The sequence below is a fragment of the Scardinius erythrophthalmus genome, assembly GCF_964197995.2.
Source record: "Scardinius erythrophthalmus genome assembly, chromosome: 3".
NCBI lineage: Eukaryota > Metazoa > Chordata > Actinopteri > Cypriniformes > Leuciscidae > Scardinius > Scardinius erythrophthalmus.
In genome coordinates, this window is record NC_138223.1 from 55,383,589 (window position 1) to 55,398,573 (window position 14,985).

The 14,985-nt window shown below is 35.8% G+C and overlaps 1 protein-coding gene across 2 annotated transcripts in view; it reads right to left on the reverse strand.

Annotated features, from left to right (window-relative positions):
• LOC308687460 (uncharacterized protein) overlaps positions 1–14,985 on the reverse strand; it is a 63,196-nt gene that overhangs the window by 37,146 nt on the left and 11,065 nt on the right. For both annotated transcript variants that reach the window (XM_081360026.1, XM_081360025.1), the window contains exons 8-11: positions 9,657–9,765; positions 9,396–9,487; positions 9,104–9,189; positions 1,243–1,388 (exon numbers count right to left, since the gene is read on the reverse strand). In XM_081360026.1, coding sequence (XP_081216152.1) covers positions 1,243–1,388; positions 9,104–9,189; positions 9,396–9,487; positions 9,657–9,765 — 433 coding nt within the window. The remainder of the gene's footprint in view (positions 1–1,242; positions 1,389–9,103; positions 9,190–9,395; positions 9,488–9,656; positions 9,766–14,985) is intronic.

Here is a 14,985-nt window from a genome sequence, read left to right on the forward strand (position 1 = left end):
TGTTCAGAGTCAAAATCTATGACTTGTTACATTTTATTTTCGGTAATTTGTAGCCCTGAGATTTTACAGTTTGAGATTCAACAGCAATGTGAACAATTTTGAAAAATCTTTTGGCCAAAAACACAATTCTGTTTAAACACAGAGACATAAAGAATCAGCATATGAATCTCAACAATGGTGACAATGAACAAACTAGTGACAAACAGATAATCTATGAACATCACAAAACTAAAGTCATAATAAAACAATAGCAAAATAAAAACAAACAGGAAAAAACAATGAAAATCAAAGGACAATTCAGCTGCATAATTTATTCATGCTCCAATGTATGATGTCAGCCAGGGATGCATTTTGATTGGTGGCTCCCATCATGCACTGCAACATGAAACATTTTTGTGATTGTCACCATTGTTGAGATTCATATGTAGATTATTGATGTCTGTGTGTGATTTAAAAAATGTCAAATTGTTTTAAGCACTGCTGAAATTAACTATTATATTTTATATGAAGAAATCATTTGAATTTTATGTTATAATGCTGATTCAGTGAATCAGGACAGTATAGGATTGTAATTTCATCAGGTAAACATTATCATCATGACCTAAGCTTTGTTTCCCAAAAGTATTTTAAGCCAAACTTGATCGTAGAACAATTGCAATAAATGGTCTGTACAATCAAATTAGGCTTGCGATTGCTTTCGGGAAACACAGCCCAGGTCATAGTATCTATTGCCACAACAAATGTGCTTTATACACACAGAGTTGGAGCAGCCAGAGAAAAACTAATGTTAAAAAGGAAAGGGTCACGAGCCCAACTAAAGCAACCACTGATCACCATAATGGTGACATGAAACGAAACATTCCATAAAACATTACCATCTAAACTTCTGTTAAATCTAAATAGGAACGTGTGTAGATGTATGACAGAAATAAAGCCAAACTGGTAATATTAAGTGCAATAGTGTGTAATGGCTTGAAGTCAGTAGTTCTTGTGTTTCTCTTTTTTCTGTTCTTGTTTCTCTTTCCGTCAATGATTCTTATTAACATCAGGTGTCACTCACCACTAATGGCCAATCATCACTTAATTAATCACTTTATTATCTCATTAACTTCAACACTGCTTCAGTGTTAATTTTTAACACTCTATAGTTGGACCTATATGTACACCGAGGAGTGTTAATTTAACACTGGGGATTTTGCTGTGTACACGCTAACTTTAACACAAAGTAAATCTGCTATAAACCTGGCTTTCTTTTTTCTTCAGTCGGGCCTCTCTGACAAACTTTGGCAGGCGTCTGTTCATAACGTCCTTTAGAATGTCTTGGGCTTTAATCAGATCAGAGTCAGGGTTATTGTCCTCATGGTCCATGATCTGATCTAAGATGTGATCTGTGGAGAAGAGAGTGAAAGAAAATGATCAATTACTTTTGATTTGAAACAAAGGATCAAATTTCAAATTCTGTCCATTTTATTATGAAATTCAAACAATAAATGTGAAATAAACATGAATTTAGAAGGAATGTTATAAGATACAGAACAATTTACAGAAATGTGTAACATTTGTCTTATGTAATTGCTCAATCAGTGTTTAAAATGTGGAAATAATTCAGTAAAAAGCTTGTCATGTGATGTGGCATTTACCTCAGAAAAAACATTCAGTGTCCATAAACAAGTTATTTAGATTTAAAATTAACTCAAGAGAGGATCATTTGTATAATTATGTGCACCATATTACACATTAATTATTTTTTTTTTTTTACCATTCTTCAATATTTAATGTGTTTGAAAAAAAAATCCGTCAAATTATGGAATTCAGCATTTAAATGTTTACTTTTAAAAAAAATTGGAATAGAAATACAGTTTCTTTCATGACTTCATGAAATCAACATGACTTTATTATCATAAAAATCATTTGTGTATGTAATTTATATATATACTGTACACAGCAAAATCCCCAGTGTTAAATTAACACTCCTCAGTGTACATGTGTCCACACTAGGGCTGGGCGATTTAAATCGCGATATTGTTATGCGCATCTCGTCAGTAAAGCCGGTTCCTTGATTAGTAGTAAATCGCCATCACCTGCTTTCAGATGAAGCGGCATTTAGGGCTGAGGAGATAATTAAGTGATTAATTTAGTGATGATTGAGCATTATTGAAGACAACTGATGTTAACAAGCAGAATCACTGAAGGAGAAAATCACAAATAGTAAGTTACCATTATGGTGATGGGTGTTTGCTTTAGTTGGGCTCTTGACCTTTATATGTTTACTTTAAAATTTACTGTTGCTTGTCTGCTGGTATTGATTTATAACAGTTAAATGAACAAAGTAAAATGTTATCTTATAGCATTGGCTATGTTTGGATATAATCATGCTGTAATCTGAAAAAGGAAATTTATTGAGATAGTTTGGTTAAACTTATTAGCAACAGTTTTGTGATTCTGCAGCCTATGATTATCAGTACTTCACTTATAATTCAAAATTTTTAATAAACATTGTTCTGATCAAAAGACATTCAGATAAATTCATTTAAAACACAGACATCAATAATCAGCCTGTGAATCTCAACAATGGTGACAATAATAAAGCATGTTGCAGTGGCTGCCACCAATCACAACTCATTAATGGCTCCCATCATGCATTGCGGTATGAATAAATTATGATCTGAATTGTCTATGTAATTTACTTTTCCTAATTGAATATTCTGCTCGTCACCATTGTTGAGATGCATAGACTGAATCTTGAAGTCTGTGTGTGCCTAAACCAATGATTTTTTTTTAAACAACTTTTAAGAAATCCTTTATATTATATTAAAAATTCTGGCCATTTATGCAGATTCCAGGGCTGCCAACTTTTGAGTTCAGCTTAGAGTGAGATTTTGGGGGGCGGGGCTTGGGTAAAGTGGGAGGGGCTTATGTAGGGGCCTGGCTTGGTGTGGAAAAAATACAAACACAAAATCCTTGCATTAGTGTATTAAGTATATATTGATTGTCAAAGTATTTGGTATCTGTACAGAATTTCTTGGGAGATTTACATTACATTTCATTTTCACAAACATTTTACAAAAATAGGATTAACATGTGATAACATGTTCACAGATTAACTTGTGCTCTATTGTAAGCATTTTCTATCCTACATACAGAGCACCAATAATGTGTACTTAGTGTCCCCTTTGTTATGAATGGCCATTTTTCTGACCATTAATTTTTAAAGGAGCATCGATAGGACGCAGCTCCGCTCTGGGCTTTAATCTTTTGGCCTGTTGGTCTCTCTTCTTTATCTGAGGGCTCATCTGTCTCCTGCTCTAAAGTCTCAGATAGACTTTCATGTTCCTTCTGTGTCTTTTCCTGCTGCTTCTCAGGGTCACAGGACTTCTTGGAGGGCTGATAAACTACAAGCGTTCTTTTCTTGCCTGTCCCTGACACTTTAGATAACATCCTATAGCAAAAAAAATCAAATTTATCTATACTGACACCACCAGTCAAATATCTTGACATGATTGATGAGTTGTGATTGATATAAATAAAATCATTTTAATACGGGATGTCGTTGACTTGACATTCTGTTCTTAGAAAACAATAATTAACATTAACTATAGGCTACACTGTAAAAAAATTAATCATGAGTCTTGTCATTTTCATTACAAAAATTAAGGTGATCATTAAAAATATTATGTAGATTTTGTTAAGAAAATTGTGGTTCAGTGTTTTATTGAAAATATTGAGAACATTTCACTAATAACTATGCATTTTACTTTTTTTTTTAAGGAAACATACACAATTTTAAAGCTTGAATTGAGGAACTGATAAACCTCAAAATTAAGGAAAAGGGGCTACACAGCAAAATCCCCAGTGTTAAATTAACACTCCTCAGTGTTTATATGTGTCCACACTACAGGGTGTTAAAAATTAACACTGAAGCAGTGTTGAAGTTAATGAGTTAATTAAGTTAACACTGAAGCAGTGGTGAAGTTAATGAGATAATTAAGTGATTAATTAAGTGATGATTGGCCATTAGTGGTGACACCTGATGTTAATAAGCAGACTCACTGAAGGAAAGAGAAACACAAGAACTACTGACTTCGAGTCATTACACATTGTTGCACTTATTATTACCAGTTTGACTTTATTTCTGTCATACATCGACAAAAGTTCTTGAGATTCAACAGAAGTTTAGACGGTAATGTTTTATGGAATTTTTCTTTTCAAGTTACCATTTTGGTGGTCAGTGTTTTCTTTAGTTGGGCTCTTGACACTTTTCATTTTTAATATTAGTTTTTCTCTGGTTGCTATAACTCTGTGTTTATAAAGCACATTTGTTACTACAAGAGAAAACATGACCTGCTCACAATATGTTTTGATGATAATGAAAATATTATCATGTAGTGTCCTGATTCACTGATGTCATTCAGAGTCTAAATTTTTGACTATATTCTTGATGTCCCGTTTTAGTATTGGTGATTGTAGCTCTGAGATTCTACAGTTTGAGATCCAACAGCAATATCAAAAATTTTGAAAATACTTTGAGCAAAGAACTTATTGTGTTCAAACACACAGACATCAAGAATCAGCATATGAATCTCAACAATGGTGACAATAAACAAACTAGTGACAAACAGATCAACTCTGAACATCACAAAACAAGCTACTTAAGTCAGAACAAAACAATAGCAAAATAAAAGCAAACAGAAACAAACAATGAAAATTACAGGACAATTCAGCTGCATAATTTATTCATGCTGCAATGCATGATGTCAGCCATTGATGCGTTCTGATTGGTGGCTCCCATCATGCACTGCAACATTAAGCATTTGTTTGATTGTCACCATTGTTGAGATTCATATGTAGATTCTTGATGTCTGTGTGTGATTTTAAATCCTTCAGATTTTAAAACATTGGTGGGAGTAACTACTTTAGTAAAAAATTTATAAAACAATTAGATAATCAGGTTATAATGCTGGGTGACATCATTGAATCAGGTCACTGGTAATTTCATCATTGAAACATAACCAGGGCTGCATTTCCAAAAGCATCTTAAACTTAACTTGATCTCAGACCAACTGCAACAAATGGTCTGTACGATCAAATTATGCTTGCGATGTTTTCAGGAAACACAGCCCAAATCATAGTTTCTCTTGCCACAACACATATGCTCTATAAATATAGAGTTGGAGCACCCAGAGAAATACTAATGTTAAAAAGTAAAGGGTCAAGAGCCCAACTAAAGCAACTACTGACCACCATAATGGTGACATGAAACGAAACATTCCATAAAACATTACCATCTAAACTTCTGTTAAATCTAAATAAGACCGTGTGTAGATGTATGACAGAAATAAAGTCAAACTGGTAAAATAATAAGTGCAATAATGGCTCGAAGTCAGTAGTTCTTGTGTTTCTCTTTTTTCTGTTCTTGTTTCTCTTTCCTTCAGTGAGTCTGCTTGTTATCATCATGTGTCACTACTAATGGCCAATCATCACTTAATGAATCACTTAATTAACTCATTAACTTCACCACTGCTTCAGTGTTAACTTAATTAACTCATTAACTTCAACACTGCTTTAGTGTTAACTTAATTATCTCATTAACTTCAACACTGCTTCAGTGTTAATTTTTAACACCCTGTAGTGTGGACACATATAAACACTGAGGAGTGTTAATTTAACACTGGGGATTTTGCTGTGTACCTAGTTATTTTAAGAGAATTAGCTCATTTATGTTATTATGTGGAATAACTGCATTTTTTTAATTAATTTTTTATTCTGAAGCATATTGTTAATACATGTCGCAATAACTCTGCTAAAGATAGTGCAGTAACATGTTTGAATCTGTACTGTCATAGCAGCATATAGTCTTTTTTATAAAACAATACATCTCAAAGTTAAATATAACCATGTCATATCCATTCACTTGACTTCACACAATTTTGAGAATAAAAAATACTTCAAATAAAAAAGCACGTTTCACAAAATTTTTTTAATTCATTATGTCATAGACTAAATAAATTAGGGCATTTTACATGATTTATTCAGGTAGATTCCATGAATGAAATCAAGCTTTAACTACTCAAAAATATTATGTGTAATATTGTTACCATAATTTTTTAAGTAAATAGCAGTAACATTTTTTACAGTGTAGGGCAGGCATGTCCAGATATTTGTATTTGAAATGCTTTTGTACTGTTTTTATGATAAAGTTATTTAAAATAACTGCTCAGTGATGCAAAACAAACAACTCTGCTAATGCTAACTTAATTCTATATAACTAGGCTATATAACAGCATAAGGTATAAGTTACTAGCCTAAACTGGACGGAGACACGGAGCGTCCTGTAATTCACTGACCTGCCTGCGTTCACAATTCACACGATGCAGATGGGATGGAGAACGGCTGACTACACAGTTTACAGGAATAAATAGTGTGCAAAAAACTCACTACACTGTATGTCTGGTCTCTCTGCGCGTTGGTTTGCGAGATCATGCGGCGCGATTTTTCCCCCCCTCACTGCTGCACGAGTCTGCGTGAGAATATGGGGGTGTGGCGTGAGAGCGTGAGAATTTGGTCAATTGCGTGAGTCTCACGCTGAATGCGTGAGAGTTGGCAGCCCTGAGATTCACTAACCAACAACATAAATCGAAGTCAGAAAGAAGGATTTTAATGAGTTCAGTGATCAAGTTCAAATGATGATTGTCATAATATAACCAACACCATCAGATCACTTTTTGCTTTCTTCAACTGGTGAATATAATTCAGAAACAACAGCCAAACAAAATCTAAAGTTAATAATATATGGGTCAAGAGTCCAACTAAAGCAACCATTGATCGTCATAATGGTAACTTACAATTTGTGATTTTCTCTTTCAGTGATTCTGTTCTGCTTGTTAACATCAGGAGTCTTCAATAATGCTCAATCACCACTAAATGAATCACTTAATTATCTCATTAACTTCAACACTCTTGAGTGTGGACTCATACACTCCCAGGAGTGTTAATTTAACACTGGAGTTTTTGCTGTGTACAAAGAGCCGTAGTTAACTGACAAGCTGAGCCATATCGCATTAATTATTGCTGGCGATACGTCCGTGATATTAATGCGATATGGCTCAGCTTGTCAGTTAACTACGGCTCTTTGTAGTAAATGCCGCTCCATCTGAAAGCAGGTGATGGCGATTTACTACTAATCAAGGAACTGGCTTTACTGTTGAGATGCGCATAACAATATCGCGATTTAAATCGCCCAGCCTTAATATATATATAAAATTAACACTGAAACAGTGTTGAAGTTAATGAGATAATTAAGTGATTAATTAAGTGATGATTGGCCATTAGTGGTGACACCTAATGATAACAAGCAGACTCACTGAAGGAAAGAGAAACAAGAACAGAAAAAAGAGAAACACAAGAACTACTGACTTCAAGCCATTATTGCACTTATTATTTTACCAGTTTGACTTTATTTCTGTCATACATCTACACACGGTCTTATTTAGATTTAACAGAAGTTTAGATGGTAATGTTTTATGGAATGTTTCGTTTCATGTCACCATTATGGTGACCAGTGTTTGCTTTAGTTGGGCTCTTGACCCTTTACTTTTTAATATTAATATTTATCTGGCTGTTCCAACTCTGTGTTTATAAAGCACATGTGTTGTGGCAAGATAAACTATGACTTTGGGGTGTGTTTCCTGAAAGCATTGCAAGCCTAATTTGATCGTACAGACCATTTGTTGCAGTTGGTCTGAAATCAAGTTAGGCTTTAAGATGCTTTTAGAAATGCAGCCCTGGTTGTTTTGATAATGAAATTACTAGTCGCCTGATTCAATGATGTCACCCATCATTATAAGCTGATTATTAATTTTACACTACAATAGTTACTTCCAGCAATGTTTTAACGATCTGAAGGATTTAAAATCACACACAGACATCAAGAATCTACATATGAATCTCAACAATGAATCTCGACAATCAAACAAATGCTTAATGTTGCAGTGCATGATGGGAGCCACCAATCAGAATGCATCAATGGCTGACATCATGCATTGCAACATGAATAAATTATGCAGCTGAATTGTCCTGTAATTTTCATTGTTTTTTCTGTTTACTTTTATTTTGCTATTGTTTTGTTCTGACTTTAGTAGTTGTTTTGTGATGTTCAGAGTTGATCTGTTTGTCACTAGTTTGTTTATTGTCACCATTGTTGAGATTCATATGCTGATTCTTGATGTCTGTGTGTTTAAACACAATAACTTCTTTGCACAAAGTATTTTCAAAATGTTTCATATTGCTGTTGGATCTCAAACTGTAGACATCAAGCATATAGTCAAAGATTTAGACTCTGAATGGCATCAGTGAATCAGGTCACTACATGATGATATTTTCAGTATCATCAAAACATATTGTGAGCAGGTCATGTTTTCTCCTGCAGTAAAAAATGTGCTTTAGAGAAAAACTAATATTAAAAATGAAAAGTGTCAAGAGCCCAACTAAAAAAAAAACACTGACCACCATAATGGTAACTTGAAAATAAAATTTCCATAAAATATTACCGTCTAAACTTCTGTTGAATCTCAAAAACTTTTGTCGATGTATGACAGAAATAAAGTCAAACTGGTAATAATAAGTGCAACAATGTGTAATGACTCGAAGTCAGTAGTTTCTCTTTTTTCTGTTATTGTTTTTTTCTCTTTCCTTCAATGATTCTGCTTATTAACATCAGGTGTCACCACTAATAGCCAATCATCACTTAATTAATCACTTAATTATCTCATTAACTTCAACACTGATTCAGTGTTAACTTAATTATCTCATTAACTTCAACACTGCTTCAGTGTTAATTTTTAACACCCTGTAGAGTGGACACATAACACTGAGGAGTGTTAATTTAACACTGGGGATTTTGCTGTGTAATATCAACCAATACAGTTCAGACTCATATCAAAACCTCAATTTAGCTGTTTTCCTATTACATGGTTGGCAACTGCTTCAGATTGATCAATTACATGTTTGACATAACTGGTCTGTCTGACTGAAAAATAGAGGTTCTTTCATTGCAACATTTAGAGAAGAAACATTTCTCTCTATTTCAATTGATGCCTTATCTGACCTGTGAGTTCTGTATACTCCAGCATGTTATTAATGGCATTTGAGATCTTCAGCGGGCCATTCGCTTGTACAAACGCATCCCTGATCCTAATGTACCAAAAGAAATAAACATACATCTGTGAACAAGAGTAATCTGGGGAAATATCACAATGCAAGCAGAAAAATTCAACAAATAAATATGCCTTTTCCACACACACACACACACACACACACACACACACACACACACACACACACACACACACACACACACACACACACACACACACACACACACACACACACACAATTACTTGACATCGATGATGTAGCCAATTTTGTGCTGAAGGGCCTGACGGTGAAGAGTGTATCGTGTGTGAAACATGCCATAAATGTTCTCTGCCACCTGAGAGAGAAACAAAGATGAACAGACAAGAACACATGTGTGTATTATATCATAGTGAAAGGTATAGTCAAAATTACAACAACAGAAAAATGTATTTGCATTCAAGTCAATATTTTTTATACAAGACGCAAGATTAATGCTCATTAATTAAAGGTGAATTAGCAGGAACCTTGTCTCTGAAGCAGATGTGTTTCCTCCCGTTCATATCACACACTCGTGCAGATTTCAGCAGACGCTCATAGTCAAAGCCATTAGGAATGCCGAGATAATAACAGTCACTGCATATAAAATAAGAGAGGAAATAACTACACAGCAAAATCCCTGATATTAGCTAAATGAAAACTGCTCTGTCTCATGAGTCATGACGGTTAGAAACTAACACTGAAGCAATATTGCAGTTAATTAAATTATTAATTAGGTGATTAATTATGTGATGATTGAGCATTGGTGATGAACACCTGCTGTTAAAAAACAGAATCATTGAAGGAAAGAGAAACACAAGAATCAAAACTGACTTCAGCCACAGTCTTAAGGCGGGCATAAACTGTGCGATTTTCGTCCGATTTTGAGCCGCATTCTGACTCGTGCGACTCTTTCGGGTCAGCCGATTGTCAGCTTTGTCGTGCGTCATTTGTCATGCAGTGTTCGTGCAGTGTACATGGGGAAACGAGAGGCGATTAACCTCTCCCGACCGGCAATCGGATGGTCGGATGAATTTCTGTCATGTTAGAAATTTTGGTCATTCCTCGAGACTATATAGCGCAGTTGAAGCAGAGCTACACAGCAAAATCCCCAGAGTAAAATTAACTCTGTTCAGAGAACATTTGGTCCCTCTCTACAGAGAGTTAAAATAACTCTGAAACAGAGTAAAAGTTAATGAGATACTTAAGTGATTAATTAAGTGATGATTGGGCATTAATGATGAACACCTGCTGTTAACAAGTTCTCAGCAGAGGAGGATTAAACAACTCCATAAACAGCATTACCAGCTTCACTATTACTAACCAGACTGACTTTATTTCTGTCAGACGTCTACAGAAGTTCGTATTGAGAATTGAGGTTTAGATGTTGACGATTTATTGAAAATGTATGATCACCATAATGGTGATGAGTGTTTCCTTTAGTTGGGCAGTTTGACTCTAGCTTATTTTTTTGAGTGTTTATGGTTTTTGTAACAGCTTGTACCAAAATACGTAATTTGTTGCAAAGAATGCCAGATGCAGAGATGTTCAGGTGATCTAGTTTTCAACAACAAAAAGTAGAATGATGCGCTTATGTCATCACTGTCCAAAAGTGGTCATTTGATGTTAATAGATTATATTCACAAACAATACTCTCTTGCCACAGATTGGACATTTTGAATTTTTTAAATACATAATAGGGGGAAAAAAAATTCTAAGACACAGACATCAAGAATCAGCATATGAATCTCAACAATGGTGACATGTTTCATGCCGCAATGCATCCTGGGAGCCATGAGTTTTATACTATTGTGGCTCCCAGCATGCATTGCAGCATGAAGCATGTCACCATTGTTGAGATTCATAAGCTGATTATTGATGTCTTTGTTAAAAAAAAAAATAATCCTCCATAATGTATCTTAAAAATTCAAAATGTCCAATCTGTGGCAAGAGAGTATTGTTAGTGAATATAATCTATTAACATCAAATGACCACTTTTGGACAGTGATGATATAAGTGCATTTTTTTTTACTATCTGCTGTTATAACCTATATCACCTGATCATCTTTTTTTGGCTTTCTTTGTAACAAATTACGTGTTTTGGTAAAAGCTGTCACAAAAACTATAAACTTGCAAGAAGAGTCAAACTACCCAACTGAAGGAAACACTCATCACTATAACGGTGATCATACATTTTCAATAAAGCATCAACATCTAAACCTCTGTTAATTCTTAATACGAACTTATGTAGACGTCTGCCAGAAATAAAGTCAGTCTGGTTAGTAATAAGTGAAGCTGGTAATGCTGTTTGTGGAGTTGTTTAATCCTCCTCTGCTGAGAACTTGTTAACAGCAGATGTTCATCATTAATGCCCAATCATCACTTAATTAATCACTTAAGTATCTCATTAACTTTAACTCTGATTCAGAGTTATTTTAACTCTCTGTAGAGAGGGACCAAATGTTCTCTGAACAGAGTTAATTTAACTCTGGGGATTTTGCTGTGTACGAACCGATTGCCCGGCCTAAACTCAGTGTTTTCCCCTCACTGCGCCTGCGCGAAAACAGAAGTTTTCATTGATGAATTATTGCAGTGTTCGGACTGTTAATAATTATATGCCTATAATTCATTGTAATCAATGTTTTAGACTATTTTCAATGAGGAGGAGTAAGCGTCTATGTAATATTTTATTATCCTCACAGCGCGTTGGTTTTGCGGTGATGTGCTATGAAATTATTGCGTGGCAAATTAATTATAATAGCCTATCAATTTAATAATAAAAGTAGCCTAGGCCTTCCCTAATAATAATAATACAATAATACTAATAATAATTTAATACATAAATTGGAAATGCAAAATAATCTTGATACTGATAGCTGATGCTTGTTTTGACAATATCTCTGGATACATGATATCGTCTATAGGTGCAACCCGGCACGAGGGTTTATCGCGTGATTCACGCATATTTCACACGTATAGTTTTGAGCAGAGAAGTCACAGCTCGACGTTCGGACCGTATAGTATGAGCACATACAGCAAATCCTGAGCTTTGGCTTTACATTGCATGCGATCTATTCGTTCAGGTACCTTGCTGAAATCGCCCAGACATCGCACAGTGTATACCCGCCTTTAGGGTATGTTTACATGACAACGATATGCTTAAAACAGAGATGATTTTCCTTTTAGTTTTCCGTGTACAGATGACACCATTGTCAAAACTATCATTTTCACGGTTCTGTGAAAACGACTAAACATGCTGTATTCTGCTACCAGGCCATTACATGGCCGTGGAACACTATAGATTGAACACAAAATACACATGTACACAATGTCATTGTCTTCAGAGGTTCGCGGTTTTGTTGTTTACATGGAAACTTGCACTCTTAAAACCCGTTTTCAAAACTTTGTTTTCAAAGTTTTACGTTTTTAGTTAAAAATGGCGTTGTGTAAACAGCACCTTAGATGGAATGTTTATTGTGAAGTCACCATTATGATGATCTTTCATTTTGATGATCTCATCACCATTATGATGATCAAACAGGACAAGCAGGCAGTCTGTGACACGGTCAGAGCACACTGGTGGTCTTTCTTAAATATCCTGTTCTGCTGTTGTTTCAGTTTACCATTTAAGTCAAGGTAAGACTATTTTCGATTCTGTAATAATTTAGAATTTTTATCTTCACATAAATCTGTATTTTATGTATACGCCTTTAAACTCTAAATAACAGCCGCGTCTGGAAAGAATTGCACTTTGAATTTTATTACACTTAATTCCAACAGTAGTTTCGATTCCTTCCATTTGCGAATTATTTGCTTTTGCTGTGCTAATTGCTGGACCGAGACAGCTGTCCTCACTTAGCGGTGAAAGCATTATATCTATGTACACAGCAAAAACTCCAGTGTTAAATTAACACTCCTGGGAGTGTATATGAGTCCAGACTCAAGAGTGTAAAGTGTTAAAATATGAGTGTTAAATGAACACTCAAGAGTGTTGAAGTTAATGAGATAATTAAGTGATTAATTGAGTGATGACTGAGCATTATTGAAGACACCTGATGTTAACAAGCTGAATCACTGAAGGAGTCACTGGAGGGTCAGAGTTTGCGTGAAGGACCGCACATTTTCCCGTCAAGTTTGCTTTTTATAAATACCAATTATTGCGCAGAGAGCGGCGTACCACTTCTTTTGTGCGTACTCGAGTTAACATACTCGTGCGTGCCGGCTTGAAGGGGACCATGATCCTGCCTGAAATGGGTGTATACTATCTTCAGCACAAACGGATTCAGGCAGCATGCAAATCCTGGATGCTGAGTGAGGTATGTCACATCTGGTCGCCGGGTGAGCTCCTCGACCAGCGGCCAAAACGCACTCACTTACAGCACAAGCTTTCCAACGCAGTTTCCATGGGACGGCACCGCCGGCGCCCACACAAGCACCTGCCAAACAGCGACAGACACGCGGCGGCTACGTTTGCAACAACATTTTCACTGGAGGAAGAGGTAAACGCTTAGAAACACTTGGCAATGATGCTTTTACTGGAGCTAGTAGGCTACCATCAAAACGTTGGATAACTAATCATTAAAGGGGACCTATTATGCCCCTTTTCACAAGATGTTAAATAATTCTCTGATGTCCCCAGAGTGTGTAGGTGAAGTTTTAGCTCAAAATACTCAACAGAATTGTATTTATAGCACGTTTTAAATCATCATTTTTTGGGTCTGTGAAAAACGCACTGTTTTAGTGCTTCTCCTTTAAATGCTAATGAGCTGCTGGTTGACGCCACGAATCCTGCGATCAGAGCTAGAACAGGGAAGATGATAATAATAAAACAGACAGTCACAGTAATGGTGTTCATTTCGACCATAAAAATGCCTATAGAGTCAGAGAATATATGCTGTATTGAGTTGGAAAAGGTATAGTTTAGTTTAATTACGATTATAACCTATTTGGCATAGCTTGTATACACTATTAATGCAAGCCTGCTGTAGGACTCCGTCTGACGATCTAATAGGCTATGTGCACAAGCGTCGCGACGAACTTCCGCTATTGTCAGTTGTCGGCATATTCGTTTCCGGTTTACGGCCGCTTCATCGGCATCGCTGTAAACAAACAAGATGAGTGCTGCTGTTGTACGAAATAAAGAGATACTATGTGCGTGACACATTATAAGTTTCTAAGAACTGTAGGTGGATCTTACTGCCGTTCTCATACTCCGTGTGCAGTGTGTGTGTGTGTGTGTGTGTGTGGTGCAGAGAGCTGTCTGTTTTCTTTCGTTTTTAATTGTTTGTTTAAAAGTAGACACTTTTAGAAAAGTAGAAACTTGTTACTGGAGGCTCACTTGCAGTTCACAAATGGATGAGTGCAAGATCTACAGATCTACAAATTAAACGCGGAGAAAACAATCGTTCGCACCGTTAACCAAGCATCAGTAGTGACACACACACACACACACACACACACACACACACACACACACACACACACACACACTTGTCAGATTCTGTGAGCTACGAAGCTTGTCTATGCGGGTTTGTTACACTTCAGGAGTAATTTATCATACATGCAATAATCCACTGTTTTCGTCCGGTAGTATACTGACGACCAGCGGCGACCCAAGCCATTCGACGCAAATGGGGAAAACTAATATGATTTATGAGGCGTTTGCCCTGTCGATCATGAGACCGATTACAGCAGTTCACAATACAGCAATACTGAACCATTTTCCAAAAAATAACCTAAATTAATGACCAAATGATCAACGTTACCTACTGCCTACTATACGCTACTATACAGTACAATCTACTTCCGTACCGTGAT